Source organism: Penicillium canariense (genome assembly GCF_028826845.1).
Source record: "Penicillium canariense strain IBT 26290 chromosome Unknown utg000008l_segment0_segment0, whole genome shotgun sequence".
Taxonomy (NCBI): domain Eukaryota; kingdom Fungi; phylum Ascomycota; class Eurotiomycetes; order Eurotiales; family Aspergillaceae; genus Penicillium; species Penicillium canariense.
This window is the reverse complement of record NW_026622735.1, coordinates 137,282-161,350: the sequence shown is the minus strand read 5'-3', so window position 1 is coordinate 161,350 and position 24,069 is coordinate 137,282. Positions and strand designations below refer to the sequence as shown.

At 51.3% G+C, this 24,069-nt stretch overlaps 7 protein-coding genes across 7 annotated transcripts; 5 read left to right on the top strand and 2 right to left on the bottom strand.

Moving 5' to 3' along the window:
* Nucleotides 1-2,744: 2,744 nt before the first annotated feature.
* On the top strand, nucleotides 2,745-3,768 carry N7482_010081 (class I SAM-dependent methyltransferase; the record flags this gene model as incomplete). The annotated part of the gene is made up of 4 exons (XM_056692205.1): nucleotides 2,745-2,814; nucleotides 2,876-3,025; nucleotides 3,055-3,486; nucleotides 3,596-3,768. The coding sequence occupies 4 exons, from the start codon at nucleotides 2,745-2,747 to the stop codon at nucleotides 3,766-3,768; spliced, it is 825 nt and encodes a 274-aa protein (XP_056538162.1).
* Nucleotides 3,769-6,355: 2,587 nt separating this feature from the next.
* On the bottom strand, nucleotides 6,356-7,384 carry N7482_010080 (uncharacterized protein; the record flags this gene model as incomplete). Its single annotated transcript, XM_056692204.1, has 1 exon — nucleotides 6,356-7,384. One exon carries the CDS (start codon nucleotides 7,382-7,384, stop codon nucleotides 6,356-6,358), a length of 1,029 nt encoding a protein of 342 aa, XP_056538161.1.
* A 742-nt stretch (nucleotides 7,385-8,126) lies between these two features.
* N7482_010079 (uncharacterized protein) lies at nucleotides 8,127-9,940 on the top strand (the record flags this gene model as incomplete). The annotated part of the gene is made up of 6 exons (XM_056692203.1): nucleotides 8,127-8,258; nucleotides 8,308-8,455; nucleotides 8,520-8,720; nucleotides 8,861-9,194; nucleotides 9,257-9,632; nucleotides 9,701-9,940. 6 exons carry the CDS (start codon nucleotides 8,127-8,129, stop codon nucleotides 9,938-9,940), a joined length of 1,431 nt encoding a protein of 476 aa, XP_056538160.1.
* A 2,735-nt stretch (nucleotides 9,941-12,675) lies between these two features.
* N7482_010078 (uncharacterized protein) lies at nucleotides 12,676-14,348 on the bottom strand (the record flags this gene model as incomplete). The annotated part of the gene is made up of 2 exons (XM_056692202.1): nucleotides 12,676-12,947; nucleotides 13,007-14,348. The coding sequence occupies 2 exons, from the start codon at nucleotides 14,346-14,348 to the stop codon at nucleotides 12,676-12,678; spliced, it is 1,614 nt and encodes a 537-aa protein (XP_056538159.1).
* Nucleotides 14,349-14,601: 253 nt separating this feature from the next.
* Nucleotides 14,602-17,412, top strand: N7482_010077 (ankyrin repeat and protein kinase domain-containing protein; the record flags this gene model as incomplete). The annotated part of the gene is made up of 1 exon (XM_056692201.1): nucleotides 14,602-17,412. One exon carries the CDS (start codon nucleotides 14,602-14,604, stop codon nucleotides 17,410-17,412), a length of 2,811 nt encoding a protein of 936 aa, XP_056538158.1.
* A 136-nt stretch (nucleotides 17,413-17,548) lies between these two features.
* Nucleotides 17,549-20,016, top strand: N7482_010076 (ankyrin repeat domain-containing protein; the record flags this gene model as incomplete). Its single annotated transcript, XM_056692200.1, has 2 exons — nucleotides 17,549-18,090; nucleotides 18,156-20,016. The coding sequence occupies 2 exons, from the start codon at nucleotides 17,549-17,551 to the stop codon at nucleotides 20,014-20,016; spliced, it is 2,403 nt and encodes an 800-aa protein (XP_056538157.1).
* Nucleotides 20,017-20,057: 41 nt separating this feature from the next.
* On the top strand, nucleotides 20,058-21,320 carry N7482_010075 (tetratricopeptide repeat protein; the record flags this gene model as incomplete). The annotated part of the gene is made up of 1 exon (XM_056692199.1): nucleotides 20,058-21,320. The coding sequence occupies one exon, from the start codon at nucleotides 20,058-20,060 to the stop codon at nucleotides 21,318-21,320; it is 1,263 nt and encodes a 420-aa protein (XP_056538156.1).
* Nucleotides 21,321-24,069: the final 2,749 nt, after the last annotated feature.

Here is a 24,069-nt window from a genome sequence, read left to right as displayed (position 1 = left end):
CGTAGTGGTATGCTACCACCAAAACCATGTTAATTCATCCCACTTATCTAAGCTCAGTAAGTGTAGCCTGATATACATCCATTGACGAACAAGATCAAGCGGAATAAAAACCAGGATGAAAAGATCCATTGATTGAAGGACGCAAACAGGGGAAAATTGTTGAGAGCATCCCTATGATCTGTACAGCAGATACTCGGCTGTTATAAATACAATACGAAAGAACGGACGCAGCACGATGGTTTCGAATATGACTAAACGCGCCGGCGGGAGCCGGCGCAACGAAGCAAGACCTTCACTCATATCCTAGATGGACGGTGTCGTTGCTGAAGTCGAGAATGTGAACGAATTGATTGAGAGTCTCCGCGCAGGCCCGGCAACCGCTTAGCGCATTGTTCTGAAGCGTCAGGATAAAATTCAGGGCCTACAGATCACGATTGAGGATATACGCCTTGAGCGCCTATATGGGGTGGTATACCCGAAGTAGAAGATTACCAGTATGAGGAACGAACATCCGTTCCACACAACGCGCGAATAGACGATGAATACACTCGTCTACGCGAGGAAAAGTTGGAATTTCAAGAGCAAGCTGGGCGAAGTGAAGGACTAACTACATGAAGCACTATGTGAGCGCGATAGCATAGTCCTCGCGATGTGGGTGATGGGTTCTATGCATGCCTGTGGGTCCCCAGCACCATCGACCACTATCTATGCCCAGACTACCAAGATATCGATTAAGAGACTAGCTCCCCCGATGCATAGCGACGCCAAGGATATCAAGGCTCGCGTTTAGAAGCACCACATACGCAGTAAGCTAGTATTTAACGCAGATTACTACCCCACCGCCGCTCATCGACTGGTGTACGTACGTACCCACTGCGAAGGGGAGGGTCTCAAAATATTGGCCCACATTTATAGGAGGATGCCTCAGCCGTACGACGATATGGCTAATGTCTTGCATCTCGACGGCATTTTTCATGACCCGAATTGTTACGATGATGGAAAAGAGCCAACTGGATAGGTAACCAGGTACATTCACGAAATAATGAAAGTAAAAAGAGAAGAAACTATAGAGGTAGTATCTACTATTTTATAGAGAGCTTCTATATAAATAGGCCCTATCTAGTTAGTCTAGTCAGCTACTCCCCTCTACCATACGTCCGTTAGGTAATCTCTAGGCCCATTATTCTATCATACGTCACATAAATAACCAGCAAGTTACGCACGACCAGCATCCTAAGCTTACCATAACTAGACCTCGGCAAAGACCGGGTCCGGTCCCAAATCTTAGGACCAGGACCGCCAGGAGGACCGCTATAAGGACCGCCAAGACGTATAATAATACATAAATACTGATTTATAACTAAATAGTTTCCTAATTAGGGTACTCTATGTATATTTATACTTGGAAAAATATCTTGGCGGTCATTAGAGCTCTATATTCGGACCGCCAAGAGCAGGTCTTGGCGGTCCTTGCCGAGGTCTAACCATAACTCCTAGGCAAGATTTCATTAATTCCTCACCCGAATTTACCTACGTAGCTAAGGAAGTGGAGTAGCCATCTACCAAAAGCTACTACCCTTATTGCAGAACAAGGTGATACTATGTTGTACAGTGCGAGCCCATACTGTAGGTGACCGCTCACGTCAGGCACTTGGTCACGTCGGACACCCCAAAACACATAGTAAACAGGAAAATACAACCATATCTCTAACATAGGAAATGCTAGAATACAACGTTTAAAGTAGGGCTTATAATATATTACATATATTACTATATCCCAGGGATATCATTCTAAGTGTTGATGGAGATATACATATTTTTTAATCAAAAGTATAAATTACATTGTATTCTATTGTAATATACTAAAATCTCATCTTCAAAAGACTCATATTTAAATATAGTATTCTTGATGCTTATGGGTATAAAGTATAACCCTCAAATTGATTTATAACCTGGCTGTTGAGATATCAAATTATAATTTTTCGCATTTACTATGTATCTTGGGGTGTCCGACGTGAACGGGAAGCACGTTATCTAAACCCTAGTAGCCCGCTTTCTTGACCGCCCCGACTATACCGCCCATATCTACGGTAGAGACTGCGTTGGAGGTTTTTGGTAATATTGATCTAGATATATCTGTTAATTTATCGGCAACAATGACAATTAGGCTAGGGAAAATCGTTAGGAATGGAAGGGTGTTATACTAAATATTAGGTAATGCTGGACAGAATGGAGGTTTTAGCATGACAGAAAAATATGGCAGAAAAATAGGAGGGAGTACTCGAGTTTACAGTACTTACTCCGTACTTTGGTCGGTCACTGTAGCGTACGGAGGTCAGCTGAAGTACTGTATTTACAGTGGGGTCTCGACGAATAGATCGAGGCGATAGGAGGCTTGTTTACACCTCGCTATAACTAGATCTAAACGAGAATGGATTGATACTACTGTAAAGCCACACAACCCGCCTGTAAGACTGTAACACTCGAACAATGTAGTATCGGAAGCCGCTACTCTTCACGTGACGATACATGTAGACTGAGAAGGTCCGAGGACAATTTTAGTAAGATTGTGTGCGTAGTGGTATATATAACACGGACTGGGACGACAGCGACTCGCCTACCAACACCCAACATAAATTTCGTTCCTATTCTACGAAAACCTCGAACCCCCGGCCTCCTTCACTTTTGTTGTTTTTTTTTCAAAAAGGTTCGACATCATTTATAATCATCTGAGGAAGATAACCATGCCTCCCAAATCTGGCCGCCTTGCTTCCATTCTCCGTCCATTGGGCCTGATCTGGTTCTCTATTTGCCGTAAGTCTTTATCACCCTGGCCAACAATTACCACAGCTCTAATAATCATCCTCAACTACAGTGCATTGGGAAATTTTGATACAAGGGGTTCGTCGAGACGGTCTCGTCGCACTTAGCCGCCCACGACAAATTCGAGATGCCGCTTCAGCAAAGCTGCTCAGTATAACGTGTAACTTATCCCACTCGCCATATCTTCCCTCACTCATCTCATGTACAGAGTAGACTGACCATCATACGCAGCTGGCAATTTTATCGCTTACGAAGACACAACAATTGTTCCTTCTCTCGTACAAGCCGCTGGAGGTTATGTTCTCGAACTGGGCCCTGGGCCCGGCAATCAGATTCATCGCTATGATACCTCTCTTGTCACACGTATCTATGGTGTTGAACCCAATCCCCACTTCAAAGACAAGATAGATGCCAACTTGGACAAGCATAGCCTGCGCGATAGATATAAGCTTATAGTTTGTGGCATTGAAGATAGCGATGTTCTGAGAGAAGAGGGAATCACGGAGGGGAGTTTGGATGCCGTGTTATGCATCCAGGTACTGTGTGCGGTAAAGGATCCAAAGAACGTGATGAAGGAGGTGTGGAAGCTGCTCAAACCTGGAGGTAAGTTTATATTCTGGGAACACGGATGCAGTAGAGACCGTTTGACTACTGTAACGCAAGGTATGTCTATCTCTGCCAACATTTCTTTTCTGGGTGGACTCTCTAGATGTTTGTCACTAGTGGAGGGGCCATGGTGCGGGGTAGACTGGCTAACATGAAGAAACCTTAGCTTGCTTGAATCCTGCTTGGAGCACGTTTGTCGGATGTCATTTGACCCGGAATGTGTTGGCGGACATTCTCAACAGTGGAGGCTGGGAAAATCCGCACGATGTCGAAGAACCTGAAGAACCGTTCAGTTTGCTGCCTAGGATTCAGGGTGTGCTTGTCAAGAAGAAGGCTTAATTAGTCCGGATTGGAGCAATTCTATTCACTATCTGGAGGACATATCGAGTTAGGAGATAAAGCGTGTTATGAGGAAGTACAATTTTTAAGACTCGGGCATGGCAGAAGAGACTGTTCAGTGGATAGGGTATATCGCCAGAATGTAAGAAGAAAAAGAAGTTACCTACTACATTATAGCAGGAGCAGCAGCTTAAACGGTCCAAAAGTCAATATTTCCCTTCAACTCACTGCATGGTAGCTATGTGGTAGCACTTGATACCTAGCCCAGCTTATGCCAATTCTTTCACTTCTCAAGCGTCCACCATCTCCCACGACTATTCACCACCAAGCTACAGTGTCGCCCATCAAGTATCACAAGTTCGTCCCTGCATTCAACTGTTCGATGGAATTGACGAGGTCATCAACACTAGCATCGTTAGGACAGTCTCTCCGAGTGCCCTTATACCGGATGCCATATATTTCCTCGTTAAATCGAATTGTGCCACATATACACGTACCCACCTCTTCAGCCAGTGATGTCAAGTTGAGCATGACAAAGAAACAATAACAGTACAGGAAGTTGTTGTCAGCAACGACATTGGGCAAACTTCTTTCACATCAATAGAAAATTGAACACTTTCCCGAAGTAGCTTTAAACCATAGTTCTCCGCCATTTCTGGCAACACAACAGCCGAATGCATCAAGAGCGCACTCTCCGTAGTATGTGCAGTTACATTCTCTCGACGTCGGTGTTTAAACACTCGAAGAGCCGGTCCTAGGCATGGGGCCCGAGTATAGTCTCGTGCGCGAAGATTAAAGATAGTAGCTTCGCATTCCTCATCGCTATGCCTACACTCAACTACACTATCCAAAAGTGACCTGGAAGACAGTGAAGTGAACAGCATGAGAATGGAACTCTAGCCATTATTCTTTGCTTTTAATACCACTCACTTGCAATGTAGCTCAGCCTGATGTCGTTTTATCGTGCACACGCTCAATCATAGGAGGAACCAGCTCGATCAAAGCAGCCTATCCGCAAATTTCTCGTCATAGCAATTGTTGGTCAGCTTTGTCGACATGTCGGCATGGCCCTCCTTGTTAAGTGGACCGTATGGGGGAAAAACACTATCAAAGCAAATCTCATCATAAAAACCACCTTATAACCCGCATCGAGAAGGGGTTGATTTTAGAGGGTTATAAGGACATGCCAGAAGCCATACGCGAGGAATTATACAGGGAAAAGGAAGAGAGTCTAGGGAACGACAAGCGCAAAAGAAGTCATGTCAGGACTGAAACGGGGTAGGACGAATAGCCACTACTCGCTCGATCTCATTATTTGACCACCACAGTTGAACGTAGCATAGAACTTTCAGACCGTTGCTTTCTACTTGGAAAAAGGGGTAACCTGGTACTTGCACACCTGGAGGAGCCGAAGTGCACAATCATTCTTGTTACAACCCCACCATATCATCGGGAATAGCCCCTTAAGACGGTACCAGAAATAAGGGCTTACTGGCCAATGCTTCAAATTATGGGGACACAGAGGCAAGCCTTACTAGATATCTCTGTGGGGGCTAAGACCATGGAGAGATGTAAAGAAGATTTGCTTGTGTGTCGAAGCGTCACAATTAAATACCTTTATAAAAAGCATTAAATCATCAAGATTTCCGGTCATATAATGGCTTAGAGACCATCATATGCCCCTTATTGCTTTCTGCATCGCCATCATAACCTAGTGCTTTTGGCCCCATTTAAAAGCGGCTTATTTTGGGACTGGTGCTGAATTTGACTTTATGTAGTCAGCTCACACCCCTTATACTCCGTGTAAGTCTAAGTAATGATCATGGCGTGAAGAAGAGAATGCGTGAACTTTTCCCCTCGCTTTGGAATTTGTTGAAGTTAGGAACCGAGAATGTCATCATTGAGCGTCTATTGTACGATAGAACAATCCCGCAGGTTCCTAACCATATATAATATGAGGTCATCATATATTGGATAGAAGCTGGTTGCGCAGATCCTCCACATCGCTTTAGAGATAATATCTATTATGCAAGTAATTAACCTTCCACTGCTGTCAATTTATGTGAGTTGACGCGTTGTGCAGCTCGAAAGGAATATACATAAAGTCGGGGCTTGATGTGGTACGAGGAACATTGTAGATGCTCGTAGCTTCACAAACAGTGCGACTTTATTATCTTCTTACAGCGAATATCGCAAGGAATGTCCTACCCTCTTTCTCAGGAGAGAATCTCGATGTTTTTGGCTGTTTTGGGTGGCATAGTGGAAGGTAGAAGATTATAAGATTTTAAATCACAATCTTAACGCGTGAGGTTACTAGATTCATTGGGACACACGTTACAAAATAATTGACGTTATAGTTATTCATATAACCTAGATATCCCGTCGCGGGGTTTGTGCTCTTTTTATCCGGAAGTTGTGAGATGGGAGTCTAATGCTCAGCCTAGGGTAAAGAGTGCACCTTTCCTATTGTTTATATGCCTGTAGCCACGCACTAAAGGCTGCATGCGGGGTCACATTGCCAATAGATAGAATTCTGATGGGTTGGAATCATGGCACCTGCCAAGCCGGTTAGAGCCCTATGGGCGAGTCACTGCGAAGGCTTTGGGAGCGTTGTTCCCCAGCCAACCTTCCAATTTTGGCCCCGGATAGGAGCGAAGAGCTCATCCAGGGTGGGTTTATTGCTTATCATTGCCTGGTCGTACAGAGCATCAACAAGAGCCTCGAGTGTTTTGCGGTTCGGCTCGACACCATAAACCCAGGCATCACCTCCGAAGATCTGGTCAATTTCGTCGATGTCGGCGGCCAGCCACGGCAGCATATATCTTAGAGCATCCAAAAAGCGCATGCGGACCCTTGCAGCCTCTTTTGCATCATTTAGAGCGTTGAAAAGACTTGATGGCAGCCAAGGATACTTGTCGACGAGCTCCCGCTTCACGACCACCGTATGCATAATGGGGAAAACACCTTTCTCCTTAAAGTATGTCTTCTCCACGTCCTTGAAATCAGGAAATAGCCTCTTAACATGCTCAGCGGTCCGAAAACACGGCGGAAGGTCCGCCCCGATTGTTGCAGCGATATCGCCATCCTCCAACATCTGGCTCAGCGACTTGCCGCTATTGTTCTGTGTAATATTCACAGGCTCTACCAGTGGCATCGGCGCCGGTTTACCATACCCTTCGGCGCTCACAAAGGAGCCCTGGACCCAATGGATGCTGTCAAGATCGACGCCATGTTGCTTGAGCACTGAGCGAATCCAGACTGCGGCCGTCATGGTGTAAAGCGGCACCCCAATCCTTTTGCCATTCAAATCCTTTGGTCCTTTGACAATAGTACTGTTCACTGCAATGTATCCATGCCGAAACGCTCTGGATGGAAAGACTGGTATTCCAACAAAATCGCGGAGACCCATCGCGTATCGGCAAATATACTCGCTGAGACTGAGTTCGGACGCATCAAACTCTTTGCCACCCGACATCCGATCAAAGATATCTCTTGGGTGATGGAGAGCCAGGAAATTAAGATCGATGCCCTCTGGCACGACCTCTCCTGAGTGCAACGGCTGGAAACGGTCGTACAGCAGAGCTGCAAAGGTGATAGGAACCTTGTGGGACCCCATGGCTGAACGTGAACTTACAAGCGATACACTCGGGCTGTTGAAGGTCATGAATAAGCCTTTTCGATTTAATACCCCGCTCCCCAAGTGGTGCAAATCCGGAAATCCGGCATTTTATCCCCCCGAGCCTTGTGTGGGGCTCCGGCCAACCCCACCTTTTTCTCGGGAACCTTATCTCACCCATGTGGGGTGCGAATCCAGAAATTCGGCAATTTGATTGTCCCCGCGAGCCCTAGGTAGTGCGGAGCTCCTACTAACAGGTGGCGGGTACACTAGGATTTGTTGAATACCCTAGGTGTTTCTTTCAGCGTCAATTCGATGTAAAGAGGAAGAGTTAGACTGCGCCAAAGCCCATGTTTGGGCCGGACTCCGGGCCCACAGCCCAACCCACATTCGCCTTGGGCTCAATCCCCCAGCCCGAGCCCGACCCACAGCCCGCTGTGGGCCCCCAATTGGCCCCCAAATCTTCATAGAATCTAGCATAAAGCTGCTAATTTATTGGGTAATATACTGTATGAGGTAAACTCTCCCCTTTGCTTGTATTGTTTAAGGCCCCCCATAGTGGGCTCGTGCGCCTAAGGGCAACCCCTCTAGGCCATTGTGGGTTTTGGCGCAGTCTAGGAAGAGTTGAGCCTTGAGCTGAAAAGCTGGACCTGGTCTTCCTACCTTGCTCTCTCTTCCGCAATCGCCGTGAATTCTCGAACCAACCACTCCTTCGCAAAAGACAGTGCTTTGTGAGGTCATCATGGCCAAGGAATCCGTGGAGGTTCGGCACCTCCATGGCGAGATTGCCGACCAAGACATTATCATGGGCAGGACATCCAAGTCCGGCGTCATCTTACGCCCCCAGCCGACGAACGACCCGAATGAGCCACTGGTAAAATAATACCCCCAAAGAGGCGACCAAGTTGTGCTAACAGACATAGAATTGGCCGCAATGGGAGAAGTATGCGACATATCTCGTCCTCTGCTGGTTCACCTTCCTAGCGTTTATGAATTCTTCTGCGTTCACGGTTGCCGTCAAGCCAATCGTCAAGGAATTTGGCAAGACGTCGACAGAAGCAAGCTACTTGAGTAAGCCGTCTACACATCCAATCACTGCCTGCCTTTTTTCTTTTTGGCACTGAGGTCCTAGTAGCATCGCTGCAGGTACTTGCGATGGGCTTTGGCGCCTTGTTTTGGGTGAGCTTAGCTCTCGCATCTACCCGTCCACCACCTGCTTTAACCATCTTGCTGCAGATGCCAATGGCCAGAAAAATTGGCAAACGTCCGGTGTACCTTGTGTCAATCCTCTTCCTGTGCATCACCAACATTTGGAGCTACTTTTCAAAATCATACGGTAATCTCCTGGCATCGCGAATAGTTGGTGGTTTCTTGACCGCTGCTTCAGACGCCCCTGTGCCCAGCGTAGCGGCAGACCTTTTTTTTTTCACGAGCGGGGCCATACCTTGATGATTTTCAATGTTGCTATATCGGCAGGCGCCTTTTTCGGGCCCTTCATTAACGCATACATCACCCAGTATTTGGGCTGGCACTGGATGTGCGGTGTGATGGCCATAGTATCAGCCGTGACCTTCATTTTCGCTGTTCCCCTTGTTAGAGAGACAGCTTATATTGTTCCTAATGGTGTACGAGAACTCGATCGATCCGCTGAGATGTACGCGCCAAAGAGAAGCTGGGCTGCTTCAATGTCCCTAACCGCAGGCATAAACCAAGACGCATCCTTCTTCGAATGGGTGTTTGAGACCCTACAGCTCATGGGTTATCCTCCTATCTGGTTCAGCGGACTGACCGTGGGACTCTTTATCGGGTGGTGAGTTTTGAATATTAAGTCCAAGGGATGAATTACACGCTGTTGCTGACTATGGATGCAAGCAATATTGCAATCCAGCTCACAGCTTCCCAAACCTTCACGGCTCCACCCTACTCCTGGTCACTGCATAGCGTTGGATTGCTGTCCCTCTCAGGCTTCACGGGCTCCGTGCTCAGCTTCTTCTTTGGTGGTTGGCTCATTGACTGGATCGCCACTCGCGCTACCAAGCGCCATGGTGAGCATGTACAGCCGGAGTATAGACTTCCGGCCATGATGATACCAGCTGTAATCGGACCAATGGGTTTGTTGACCTTCGGACTGGTGATTGCGACAGGGAAAGCTTGGGCTGGTGCCGCCATTGGATATGGCATGCAAGGATTCGGTGCGACGGCTGCTGCGAACATCGCCGTCACCTACGTGGTAGATGCCTATCGCCCAGTGAGTGGAACCTTCCTAATAACACCATCAAATAATGGCATGACCAATTGAGTACCGATTTAATACAGGTCGCTGGGGAAACCATTGTGATTGTATTTGTTCTTCGAAACGTGATCGTCTGCCTCATCTCGACTTACATTTCCAAATGGTTCGAAAGCCAAGGGTTAAAGAATGCTTTCGGAGAGCTAGTTGGCGTGGCCTATATTATCCTGTCGTTCACCTTGCTCATGTATTTTATCGGGCCCGGTCTTCGGCGATTTACTTTGGCGTATGGCCCGATGACCAAGTATACAGCACGCCGAGGGTAGAAGGAATACTGGTGAGCGACTTAATACCCCCTCTATTTTAGGGGTCTCCGATTTTTCTTACCAAAAATGTATTGGGATCCGTCTGGGAACTTCCTGAAGGACCGCATAACGTTAGGGCCAAGGTAGGAGTGTCTCGGCTGGCAGGAAGCAATAGAATCAAACGGGGTTAGGATAGCCTCCTTCTGGTCCGGATAGTAGACCGCTGAGTTCTGCGTACTCCCGCCGACACGGAATATTGGGGCCTTGCCAGATATGTCTTTGAGGGTTCTGGATAACTCGGCGAGAGAATAGATTGGGATGTCTTCAGGTCGAACAGACAAATTAATATTGAAACCATTGAGGATTGATTGTGTATATTACGTATAATTTCCAGCAGAGTCTACTATATAGCAGACTTTAATTGAGAATGAGTGATAGTGGGCATCATGCACAGGCTTCTCTGGCCGAAGCGACTCGGCAGGTGAAAGCAAAACAGTGCTTGTCACATTGACAACAGTAGCACTTAACGCCCATGTCCCGAGTTGCAGGATGTAACAGGCGATGAATAGAAAACTATTTATATAGTTCATTTTACAGTAGACTGGATATTTGTACTTTTGTAACTAAAATGCTGAGGAACCGTCACTTTACCTCGAACTCATAGTACAAACTCGGTCTATGCATGCCCGAAAACAAACTGCGTCCATTTTCTTTGTGAAAAGCTTTTCCTTCCATAAAATCCTTCCAGCCAGGATTGACTTTACCAAATAGCCATAGGCTGTGCTGTGAGTGCGACAAGGGAGGGGATTGTTGTGGGACTTTTCATATCACCCCGCATTAGCCCTGCGGGTTCCCCACATAAAATTTCGGCTTATGACATGTGCTTTTTTGTATAACCGATAGCCGATTCCTGCTACGCAATCGTATGCTATTGGTTGGGGTGAGTCGCTAGAGCTGTGGTCCCGCAGCCATAGTATCGCTAATGATATAGAGTTGCACCACAAAAGTCTATCAACCTCAAAGTATCGCGCTAAACTCCTCTGAATATCGCAAGATGCAATAACTGCATCCAGGTATAGAGTTGGTCTGGGAGTGGTATAAGGTTTTTGTTTGCTGGACTATGTTAATTAAGCTCAAATTAGTTTTCGAATACATTACTTTCTAAGCCAAGAAATAAAGGATTTTATGTAATCTCCTTTTATTGGGCATTTACCTAGCCCTTTGTGAGTCTTGAGTAAAAGTCGGGGGAATAACATAGTTCATACACAAGCCAGCCACCCTAAAATACATAGTACTAGTTCATTAGGCCACGCTTTGTGTGGCCATACACTACATACTAGCCACATAGTAGAGTATCTATTAGCTAGTCTCCCAAAAGGAGGAAGTTGAAGTATCGTACCTTCACAACAAAGTGGATTAGATATAAAAAGGACGCCTAGTGTATTACCATAGGTATAGGAAAGCGATATATATACGGAGTTAGTAATATAGTACCTAAATCTAGTAAGGTTTAACTATGGGTAGGCCTTCCTTACTTATAGGGACTATCTATACCTAGGTGGGGAAGACTATACCCTATCTTAAGAACCTCCTAGCTAGTAAACCTAGGCAAGGACCGCTTAGGACTAGACTAGACCAGGGACCTGACCACACTATGTAGGGCTTGGTCCTGGCTTTTAGGACCGCACTACTATGGTGGATCCTAATCCCCTGTGCGGTCATACAAATAGAATAAATATAGCAAACCCTATAATATATATATTTATAATTATACTAAGATTCTTTCCTTTTTAGGGATATAATCTAATAATTTAGCAATATTTATTAGTATTATTAAATACTATTTTAGTATAGGACGCGACAGCGACCAGTTGGTTCCTTCCCGACGACAAAAACCTGACTATTGCAGATCACCGGCGATACAAGGGCACGGCCTCGATCAGTAGCACACCGGGGACGGAACGCGTGCCTTAGCCATGCCAGGTTGGCGCAGCAAGAAGTTACAGAGAGGGGGGAGTCTTGGCAGGTCGCTGACCTTGAGCGACAAGGAGTCTGCTGGCCCCTTTGGTGACCTGCTTCAATTCGGTAGATCAGGGTACTAGGCAACGGAATTTTGGCGGCCGCGGGGGAGATGATCAGGAGCCTGAAGTCAGTGGCTTGACGAACAGAAAATAGGCGGGCATCTCCATTAAAAGGTCCTCAATCTCCTGTACAAGTTCCCTCCCAAATCTCGTAGTGCTGATCTCGTTCATAGTTCCCCTCAGGTCTTATAACACCGATGGCGGCAAGCGAGATAACTGAATCAGCTATAACAACCCGAGGCATCTCCTATGGTCCGCCCCTAGGTGATGATTCAGAACCTGATGAACCCCTATTTCTCCTATCTTTCGAAGAAATGCGTATGATGTCGACCACATTTAGGAACGAAGAGGCGGGCTTCCGGATATAGTTCAAGGAAATTATTGAATCACTTCCGAGATACCTTGCAGGTTCGTGGTAGCCAGCCTCTCCCGACTCCATTGTTCACGGCATCCGAGCTTGGAGGGTAAGGGGGTGGATGTAATCTGTGCCGTCGATGCTTCTGTTTTTCTGACTGGCTCTCTGCGCTGCACGTCTGGCTCCGGCATTCACCAATCACCGCCCAGCGCACGGTCCCAAATTTTGTCCCTGACAAAAGTTTGCTGGACAATGGCAGTCTAAACTCTCCTCAACCTCTTGGCCGAATGGAAAGGGGTATGGACAAATCAGGGTTCAAGTCAGAGAATTTTTCCTGCCGCTTCGAGCCGGTCTACCAGCCCGGAAAAAGCCTCGGTGATGTTTGTTTCATGGAACTGACCTCTGAGACAAGCAACGACGGCGTCACGGAATGCATCACCAGCGTAAAAGCCCAAACGGACCTGCGCGTGCTTGAGAAGCTTGTTCTGCACAGCGACTGGACTGTGGGCCATATTAGAGGCAACCAGGGCCCCGTTGTCGAGTTGGTCCGCTCGTGACCAGAGGCCAATTTCTAGAAGGATGACGCCGAGGGCTACATGCAGGTTTTGTCAGTAAGTCCTCGCACTGAGATCATCTGCGGGACAAACATACCATACAGATCATGGATCTTCTCAAATCGATTGGTTGGTTGTCCCCAGCGAGTCGGATGTCGGTAGACGTTCCGTTTAATGTCAGATTCCCCAAACTGGTCGGAAAAGTCCGACTCCTGGCGTGAGTATTCGAAGCCAACCAACCGCGGATCCTCCAATGCCTTCTCCATTTCGGAGAGGTCGTTGCCAGGCGGAAACAAAAGCACGTTTTCCGGCCGTAGTGACTTGTGCACCCACGAGTAGGTGTGCAGCCGTTGCAGACACAGGGCGAGTTTGTAGGCGAGGTGTATCCTCGCGGTGAGAGACGGGCGCCCGCCTTTATACTTGACATCGAGGATGCTAGCGAGCGTTGCAGGTGCGGGTGCAGACGGAAGAAGATAGACCAGTCCAAAGCGTGACTTTGGGGTTTCCTCAAAGTAGTGTGTACACTGCAGCACCCTCAGGGCGGGATCCGAGATGGGAGCTTCGTGGAGCAGGGCTGCCAACTGAAGGACTCGATGCCGGACCACAGTATCGCTGAGGGCACTCCTTCCAGGAGCGGCATACTGCTTGTATTCGGCCATGTAGTAGCCATCCGAGCCTTTCAGGGTTCCCAGCTCAAAAGCGCCGACCTGTGAAATCGGGAAAAAGTCTTTGGGAATTGCCTCCTTCGCTTGGGACTGGGAATGCATCAATGCCGGGCTAGTCACAAGCAACTTGCGCACCGCGATGCCGCGCAGCAAGCCGACAGTTTTGGCGTCGTTATCCTCTTCGAGCTTTTGCAGCCGCTCAAGCGTCTGAAAGGAGGAAAGAGGCCACCACGCAGCTTCCAGCAGTGTCTGTGTTCTCTGTGCCCATGCCTCGAACTCGGACACGAGTTTCTCGGTGCTGGCCTTGTCGAAGGCAACCCACATCATTTTCCGCGCCCACCCGACGGATTTTTGATGCGATGCGTCTGTTCTTTTCTTGTCTAAAGCAAGAAGCTTGATGCGGTCTTCTGGCGACAGGTCTGCCAGGCTATTCACATCAACTTTGGTTTCCTGCTGCTCCATTTTGTATTGGGTTCGTACAGCCGCGTATTCCATCAGCAGGCCGTAGAGTTGTCGTAAAAGTGCCAGCATGTCGTCGCATATTTTGCCTGGGAGGTGGTCAATCAGACGGCCCTTGATGGCGGGCGAGAACTTGTTCTCGTCAAACAAGACTCGCTCCATCGAGTCCAGCCTGGTCCTGGACACTACGAAGCGGAGCCGGAGACGTTCGGCGTCTTTTCCGAAGCCGCTATAGTTTTTGAGGATGTCGTCGATGGTGGTGCATATGGGTTTCACCAAGACGACAGCACCGAAAACAATGCCGGCTGCCTCCATTTTTCTTTTGCAAATTGGTCGGAATTGGGTGCTGGGACGACGATACCGAGGTAGACAGATCGGGTGGGAGAAGGAGGGGCGGATTCGATTAATTAAAGCCCTGTAAGCTGCGCTATTCCTAGTCGGGTGGTAAGGGGCATGATGCGGCTGAGCATCGGCGCCTGAATGTTTGTGCTGACCAGGCTCCGGCCGGTTGGTCAACCAACCTTAGGTTCCTTTTCTTCAAATCATCGTAATCTTTCACAGCTTCGAGATGAGTCTTACCTGGGACATCCGCACTGTGCTTGCATCAGAGGCTGCCCCTGTCTCTGCCGATGACTCGGATGGGAAGGCCGCTTCGGACGCCGAAGCACCTCTCAAGAGGCTGGAGCCCATCGATATCTGGAACTACTTGATCAGTCTGAGCCAGGATGGATCGGGGTCCAAGTCCGACTCGGAAACGGATTATACCAAGCTGCGGCATTACAAAGCCACTGACTTCAACCAGGGCTGGGATGGAGTAGCGAAATATGCTGGCGACGGCGCTTCGTACAGCGTCGACAAATGCACTCTCAACCAGATGCTAGACGGGAAACCCGTTGTTGTGGCCGTCAAGAAGCTCAAAATCTTCCAGGAGCACAGTTACCGCGACGAAGCCGAAGCCAACTCGGCTGCTCACCAACGCTCCGTGGCCACAGTTCTGAAGGAGCTCCGCATCCTCACGCATCCGCCCCTGCAAGGTCATCTCAACATCGTCTCTCTGCTCGGTTATCGATCTGAATTTGCGTCCGGGCCCTCAAGCTCTCTGTACAGCACCAATGTCTCTCTCGTCGCCGAGTTTGCTCCCTTCGGGACCCTGAGGGATTTCTGCCAGAGCTTGTCTCCTGACAAGAAGCTCGACCTCCTCACCAAAGCCCACCTCATGCATGACATTGCGAGCGGCATCGAGGCTCTCCACAAGTGCGCCATAGCCCACGGGGATGTCAAGATGGAGAACACGCTTGTCTTTGAGGGCTATGGCCGGCCCTATCTTGCCAAGTTGTCCGACTTTGGCCACTCGCTCGTCGATCTCCACACGCCCAAGGGGGAGAGTCAGGTCTACCTGGGTACACCGATCTTCAATGCCCCAGAAATACGATCTAGGAGTCATTTCGTCCCGATGGAGCCGGAATCACTGTTCAAGTGCGACATCTACTCGTTTGGCCTTCTCTGCTGGGAGTTGGTCTTGGGAGGCGTGCGATATTACAAGACTCTCGGTGAGTTGGTAGGCACCGAGGACATCACGGCGGCCGTGTCTCGACTCAGCACCCTACCAAAGGATGAGCTGCTGTTCCGGAGCATACATGGGAGCGAAGACGCCTCGCTTGTCCAAATCATCGTAAACCGCGTTCTCCAGGCATGTCTGAAGGACGAACCGAACGATCGTGAGGACATATACACAATTGTTAAATATTTCCGTCAGCAGCAGGCTTTCAGCAATAAGCTCTGGATGTTAGTGCTCCGGTCCATATCCCTGCCTTCTACTAACCACCATCCTAGGCGGCAAATAGGCTTCTCTTCCACCCAAGACAAAGACAAGCCGTGGGCCGCTCCCCTGAAACCATTTTTCGGGACTGACAGGCCATCCGTAGCAACGTTGGCAATCCCACAGATGCCGCTTGTGGTGCAAACTGATCTGGTTGACCAACTCCGCTCTGCAGTCGAAACGTCAACATCGAAGGTTGACAAGAGACGGTCCCTATTCGACCTCGCCACGTGCCATCTGTCTGGTATTGGGACAGAGAATGTTGATATCCCCAAGGCACTGGGGCTTCTCGCCGAGGCCGCACAGCTGGGTAGTTATCAGGCTCTCACCCTCGTCTTTCGACTGCATGTGGCTCTCCTGGGCGAAGTGCCCCCAGAGTTGTGGGAGATCAAACACCCCATCACCAGGCTCGAGAGTTCTCTGTCCCAGCTTGACAGCCGAGTGTACTTTCCCGAGCGGCTTCGGGGGCATGAAAAAATGCAGCAAGCGGATGCGCTAAACCGCATATTTGACACACGACAGAAGGGCGAGACAATTCTCCAAGGGGTTCATCTCCAAGATGCACACGGCAGATTGCAAGGATTTCAAGGGCTGTGCGCTGAGGACCTCGAATGCATTTCAAATCTGGAGGAAGACGACTCGGACATGCCCCAGATTCAAGGGAATTTACTGGTCACTGCAGCCCGTCTGGGTTTACTGCCGCTGGTCGAGTTTTTACTTGCCCGTCGAGTAGCAGATAAGGCTTTGAGCGAAGATATACTCACGGCAGCTTGTCGCGGCGGTCATATCGACATGCTCCGACTGCTACTCAGCAATGGAGTCTCGCTATCAGCAGACAACGACCCGCGGGCCACGCCACTGCACTGGCTCGGGGGATTCTCACCGGGCGAGACTGGCGTCGCTCTCGAACTTCTGCTCTCCGTACCAGGAGGCCAGGAATGCCTGCTACAAAGCACTCCCGATCCTGGAATCCAGATAGGTGACTGCCTGGTCTCAGGCACACCGCTAGAAATCGCCATCGCGACCAATAACACCCCCCTCGTCCAAGCTTTCCTCGCGATAAACCTCGCCGATATAAACCCCCAAGACCACCCCAAGTCCATCGGCTGGACCACCAGCACCTACCCACTCGCCGTCGCCCTCAACCTCCACCACCTCCTCCCCTTGCTCTTCGACTCGGAAAAAACCTACCGCTCCTCCCTCTGGACCACCCCCTCCTTCCCACCCCTCAACCTCTTCGACCTCATCCACCCACACGACCCCCTCCTTCCCCTCCTAATCCATAGCCACACCCTCCCCACTGCCCTCTCCTACACCATCACCTTCATCATGTCCATCGGCACCACCACCCTCAACTTCCCATCCCCCTCCGTCACCACCCCCTCTCCCACGCCGTTCGCCACGCTCCCTGCCGCTTCTCCCTCGAGCCCATCCCATCCCTCATCTCCCTCGGCGCGCGCTTTAGCCCCGCCGAAGAAGCCGAAACCCTGTCCCTCACCTCCACCATCCTCAAGCGCCGCGACGCCGCCGCCCCATCCATCATCTCCCACCTCCTCTTAAGAAACCTCCTCCCGCTCGATGTGACCGTCCTCGCCGCGGCGCTGCACGCCGGGAACACCGCGGTTGCGTCCGCAATCCTCGATACGCGTGTTGCCGGCCGGGGGTAGACCCCAACGCGCCACTGGTTGCAGGCGAGATGCACATCCCGCTGCTGTTTGTGGCGATAGGACTGGGCAACGCAGCTACGGTACAGCTCCTCCTTGATCGCGGCGCGAGGCTGGATATACGCTGGGATGATAAGGACCCGCTCGAGGCAGCGGTGACGGCGTCGAACTGCGATGGCGATACCATTGACTTGCTCCTGGAGCGTGGTGCGGCGGTTGAGCTGCGTGGGCATACTATCCTCCACCGCGCGGCGATGGGGCGGGCGACGGTGAGGGGGGTGCATGTGCTTTTTCACCTGCTGGAGCATGAGCGGGTCAGGGCGCTAGTGAATACCTGCGTAGAAGGGGTGACAGCGCTGGGCATGGCGGTGTACGCCGGGAATGTGTCGGGGGTGCATGCGCTGTTGCAGGCCGGGGCGGTGGTTGAGTCGGGGGAGGTGTTGGAGCGGTTGGTGGGCATAGCGGTGGAGGCGGGGCGCCGGCCAAGGACGGCGTCGCCAACGTGGACCGAGCGGGCGCCGGATGGGGAGGAGCTGTATCAGTGGCGGGTGGGGATGGAGGAGATTGTGCTGGCGTTGCTGGATCGGGGGGACCCAGGACATGGACGGACGAGGCTGCATGTTGCGGTACAGTTGGGAGATCGGGCGAGGGTGGTCGAGTTGGTGGAGGAGGGGGGATGCGCATGTTTGTGGGGGATCGGGAGAGGCTCACGCCGGGGGCATTCTTAGAGGATATAGAAGGGTTGGAGGAGGCGGGGGAGGAGGAGGAATATCTCGAGGAGCTGAGACAGCTGAGGGAGTACGTACAGCGGAGGATGATCGAGGAGGGTATCGCGGATTCGACTACCCCGGAAGGCCTCGAGCGATGGCTGGGTGATCATCCGGTTTCCCCCAATGACGACAAAGAGAACAGGAACGCCATCGCCGACCTGGAAGGGTCACTTCAAAAACTCAAGCTCGAGAGAGAAGAGACGGAGCTCTCCGGCGGCGACGGCACCGAATCGGTTGCCGAGCGGCAGGCAAAGCTGCGAAAGGCTGTCGAGCTACAGAGACAGCGGCTGGGAGACACCGACCTGGCGACCCTGCGCGCCATGACGAATCTGTACGAGTGCCTCGCCAACCAGGGGAAGTTCGACGAAGCATCCGCGCTACACCAAACCGTCCTCGAGCAACGCCAAGCCCAGCTCCCCCCAGACCATATCGAACTATGGGGGTCTCTGGTCGACAAAACGTACATGACCTGGGGCCTCGGCAGAGTCCAAGAAGCTAACGACTACGCCCTCGCCCTCTCGCTCAACGCCGTCGACACATTCGGGGCCCACCACCCCGTCACCATCAAAGTCGAGACCGCGCGAGCCGGCATCGAGTCGTCCCTCGGGAACCACGCCGAGGCAGTCCGGATCCAAGAAGCCGTCCTCGAACTCGACAAGCGCGCCTCCTGTTCCCAACCCATCTCCGACCCTAATCCCGACCTGGACTTCCACGAGCCGCTGTTCTATCTCCGCGCCAGCCTCACCCTCGACTACTGCCGGGCGCACAACCTCCCCGCCGCCACCGAGCTGTCCAACTCTCTGTCCTACCGTCTCGACATCGCCAAGCCAAAAGAATTCTTCCACATCTTTGACACCCTCCTGGGCGTCGCGGCCGGGCTCGATCTCCACGCGCAGCACGAGGCTTCCGAGCCGATCCTCACCGCCGTCGTCGAAACCTGCCTCAAGACGCACAGGAACCGCAAGTCGTACGCCACGCAGACCGCGCTGGAGCGGCTGGCCTCGCACTACGGACAGCGCGGCCTATGGGAGAAGCAGGCGAAGACGCTGGCAACGCTGGTGGACCAGCTCAAGTCCACCGTTGGCCCCGAGCACGCAGACACGATACAGCAGAAGCGAGGGCTGGCTACGGCGTTGGGGAAGTGTGGGGGTTGGGTCGAGGCGGGTTTGCTTCAGGAGCAGGTGCTAAAGGCTCTTGAGGAGGAGCAGCAGCAGGCTTCCTCCCCCAACAGCACCCCGTCCCCGTCCCAGTCCCTAGAATTAGAAATTGCCGCCATCAAAACTTCCCTCTGCGAGACCCTCCGGCACCAAAACCAGCTCACCAGCTCCGAGTCCCACGGCTGGGACGCCGTGCATTTCTACCGCGCGGCCCTCGGTGCAGACCACGCGAGGACCCTCTCCGCCGAGTACCAGCTCGGCCTCACCCTCTCCTTCGCCTCCAAACCCACTGAAGCCATCACCCTCCTCGAGCGGCGCGTCGCCTCCACCGTCCGTACGCACGGCGAGTCGCACATGCAGACCAGCGTCGCAGCGCAGGCGCTCTGCGGCGCGCTGCTCCGCGCGACACGGCACGCCGAGGCGGAGACGCAGGCGGTGCGGTGCCTAGAGATTGCGCGCGCCGTCCCCGAGGCTAACGACGAGATGGTGGGGATCGCGCTATATATAGTGGCGATGTGCAAGGCGCGAGGGGGGATGCGGACGAGGCGCGCGCGCTGCATGCGGCGTCGCTAGAGCGGTTAAGGGCGTTTACGGGGGGCGTGGTGTCGGCGGATATGCTGACGGGGATGGGCGAGCTGGCGAGGCTGCACGTTGAGGCGGGGGATTATGCAGCTGCGGAGCCGCTAGTGAGGGAGATGCAGGGGGCGGCGGAGGCGGATTCGGAGCCCGCGCAGCTGGCGAGTTACCTCTTGGGGCGGGTGTGCGAGGAGACGGACCGCGGGGGTGAGGCGGTGGATCACTACCGGGCGGCGGCCGAGTCGACGCGGCGGGTGTTGGGGGATGCGGATGAGACGACGCTGGTGTACGTGGGGGATCTGGTGCGGGCGTTGGTCGCGGAGGGGGTCATGACGGAGGCGTTCGAGCTGGCAGCGGACCTGCTTAAGCGGCGGAGGGAGACCCGCGGCGAGTACCACGGGGAGACGGTCGAGACCAAGAAAGACCTCATCTTCATCTACCCTGCGCTGGGGTTCTGGCCCGAGGCGGAGCGCGTGCAGCGGGACGTGCTGCGGTTTACGGAGACAAAACATGCTGATCAGGTGGAGGATGTGTGCATCCTGCTCGAGGCGCTGGTTGAGTCGTGCGGCAAGCAGGGCTGGACGACCGAGGCCGAGGGGTTCGGTCGGCGGGCCATGGACTTGCGGCTTGCGAGGGAGGGCATCGAGGACGAGGCCACGCTGCGTAGCATCGTAAACCTGGCGCGCGTTCTCGTCGACCATGGCAAGACAGACGAGGCAGAGGGGATGCTCGACCTCGTGCAGGACACATGCCAGCACGTCTTCGACGACGGCGACGATGCACGCGATATCGCCCTTCCAGCGCGGGCCTATCTCCTTTTCAAGCAGGGCCGGCTGGACGAAGCCGTTACCCTCCAGCAGAACGTAGTTGTAAACAACCGGGACAACCTCGAGGCCATCCTCTTCCTCGTACAACTGCACGAAAAACTTCGCGACTATGAATCGGCGCGCAGGGTTCTGCGCAAAGCCACCTCAGTTACCTTTTCCGAGTCGAGCGCAGCCAGTGGGGAGCTCGAAAAGAGTGGACTGGTCAGAACATTTATCCAAAGTGTCCGGCTCAAGACCGCCACGGAGGATGTTGGCGATGCCGTCGGCATGGGGAGGATGGCCTTGGCGCGGACCGAGGCGTGGTGTCGGCTGAACTATGCGCACGGGGAGCTCCATCTGGAGTGTCTGCAGGCGATGGAGGCGTTGTATGAAACGCTGGGTGAGGAAGAAGAGGTGCTTCAGATGAGGTTGAAGGTGAGTTGGCTCTTGTTGTCAAATCCGACGGCTTCTGCCATGCGTGTGAGTGGTAACTAATTGGTTGATTTGGAAAGATCAAGGAGCAGATCCACCGACGAGATGAGGGCAGGAAGCAGCATCTGAAGCAACTGCAGACCGAGGCGGATAGGTTCGAGGAGTTCAGGGCTGGTCATGCAAAACATGACGTTTAAATGTATCATGACCTGTAGGACCTTTCAGTTTATAACAGTGAAGAAGCAAAATGAGGGGCGATATACAAAGGGACAATGGATTGAAGCTCGAATTGGTTTTTTTAAGGGTCACCTGAGAAATCGCAGCTAAACTGACTTTTTCTTATTGCAGGCTTCTAAATATAAGCGCGATGCGACAACATCTCAAATTTAAATGTCTTGAGCTTAGGGATTCTGGCTCCAAGACCATGGTGTGCACCGTGAATCTCCAATGTGATTGCCGGATCAGACTCGACCGTGTAACCCGACCGGCCGTGGATTACGTTATGAGAAATAAAGCTTACTCTCCTTTGTGTGCAGAGGGAATCGGGACCTCTCCTGTTCCAGCTGATGTTCTAGGTTTTGAATTCTATCCTGAAGAGCGGTTGGGTCAATGCGATCTCTCTCTTCTTTCTCCCTTAGTTCTGGACGGAATGCGGGCGAGAGGTTGTCCTTGTCGTTCTCCAGGCTGGCAATCGGCTTGCATGTTGTGGTTTTCTTCAGAAACGTCTTATTATAATGGCTATGCCTTAATAAGGATAGTCGCGAAGACCTAGGGTAGGGAGCGAATAAGCGGCGCCTGCTTGGGAACTAAATGGCGCCCTTGCATAAATATTTGAGAAAGCGAAGATAGGCGTGCGGATAGCTATGGCGCTTACCACGGTGAATTTGCCACCATGCAGCACTATACGTCAAGTATACGTCAACAGTACGTCACTTCCTGATCTAGGTACTTTAGAGGCGGAAGCGATGCCCTACCCGCTGTACAAACCTAGCTTGCTACTTTACTCAATTTCCGTCGAGCACTGAAATGGGCAAATCCTGGTTCAGGAACTATTTGGTTCTCTATACCATTAAGCAGCATGGATGAGAATCAGCAGCCCCCAGCCGATGGGAACACCACCAATGCTACACCCCTCATCGTGTGTATATCTATCTTGTTGGTAGTAACACTGGTTTTCTACAGCCTTCGCATATACACGCGAATTTGGCCCACTTTTAAGCTGGCTGCTACTGATTATATAATCTCACTGGCTCTCGTGAGTACCTACGGCACACCTTTCATTAACGCGCTAACTGTTCTGGCAGTTATGCGATTTGATCGTATTCGCTGCTTCAATAATAACTGTTCACTATGGCTTCGGGCGTCACATATACTACATTTCACAAGCTTCCCAGACAAACATCCTCAAATGGTGGTTGGTGATATTCATCGTAGGGTTTTGGGCACCTTGCCTTGCGAGAATTTCAATAGCCGCCATGTTTCTTCGCTTCCCAATATCCAAGGCTTGGCGGGTAGTGCTCTGGATTTTAATCTTGATCCAACTTGCTCTTGGAATTTCGTCCACTGTGTGGCAATTGGTTCAATGCCGCCCACTACGTGCCTACTGGGAATACGTGCCTGATGCGGTTTGTTTTACGCTCCATTATTGGCGAATCTATACCTTCACATATTCAGGTTAGTTGCTAATAGAGATTCGGGGTTTGTATTGCTAACTTTATAAAGGGATGGCTCTTTCCAGCGACATTATATTCGCTACCATACCTATTTTTTTAATCTGGCCATTACACCGGCCACTTATAGAAAAGGTATTCATCATGGTCTTAATGGCGCTCACAATGGTTGTGGCTGTGGTCTCCGGGGTAAAACTATACTTTATCATCCACTGGAGTGTAACTGAGCAGGTCAAAGACCCATTCCGTTACCCGATGACAGTGTTTCTGTTGACCAGGGTAGAAGAGATTGTCCTCATTGCTGCAGCTTGCGCACCATTCTTAAAGGCGCCCATCGAGGGTACCTTCAGTCGACTCGGCTTTGTCCAAATACGCTATCAGTCCCCAATGCTCCCCACAATCCACTCCGATCAAGGGAATACAACAAATTCTTCTACACCACAGGAGTCAGGAGAGGTAGTTTGTGATCTACCTCAAATGAGCCAAGTGAGAAATGGCATCCATTGATCATAGTGTGGATTGGCCCCACTACGCCCAAATAGGGTCAAGGAAAAGTGTTTGGGAAAGAATAATGTCTATCTTTTGTCTCTGGCTCCGGCCGGTGGTCCTCCAAAATAGTCGGGAGCGAGCAGAATCTATGTTAAGTTGCTGCCACTAGGTGCCCCATCTCCCTCTGAAATTGGCCCGCTAATAGTTCGACAAAATCCTTAGGCATCTCCGATCAAGCAAGAAAGTACTGCTTCCTTTGTCTCCGAAGTAAGAATGACCACTACGCCGCTCAAGTACCCTGCAGTAAGCCGCGCTGTGTTGTGGGTAAGCGGCTATCGAAAGTGACCGAGAATGGGTACGTGCTTTTTAAGGAAGTTATTTAAGGAGAAATCTACGAACAGCTTACCGCCAAAGAAAAAGCCTTTGAAAGCGATACTGTGATCTGGCACAGGATGAAAGAGATGTATTTCAACAATAAGGGCAGGTAGAAAAAGTGGCTTCCTTTCTATGGCAGCGTCGCCATTGCGATTTTTGCGTGGGCAGCAAGCTGGCCTATAAATTGAGTCTTTACCGCTTGAAACAACGTAGACTATAACAGATAGTATGGAGGACAAAATGCTACGAATCATGTCCTCTGCAAGGCTTGCGGTCGA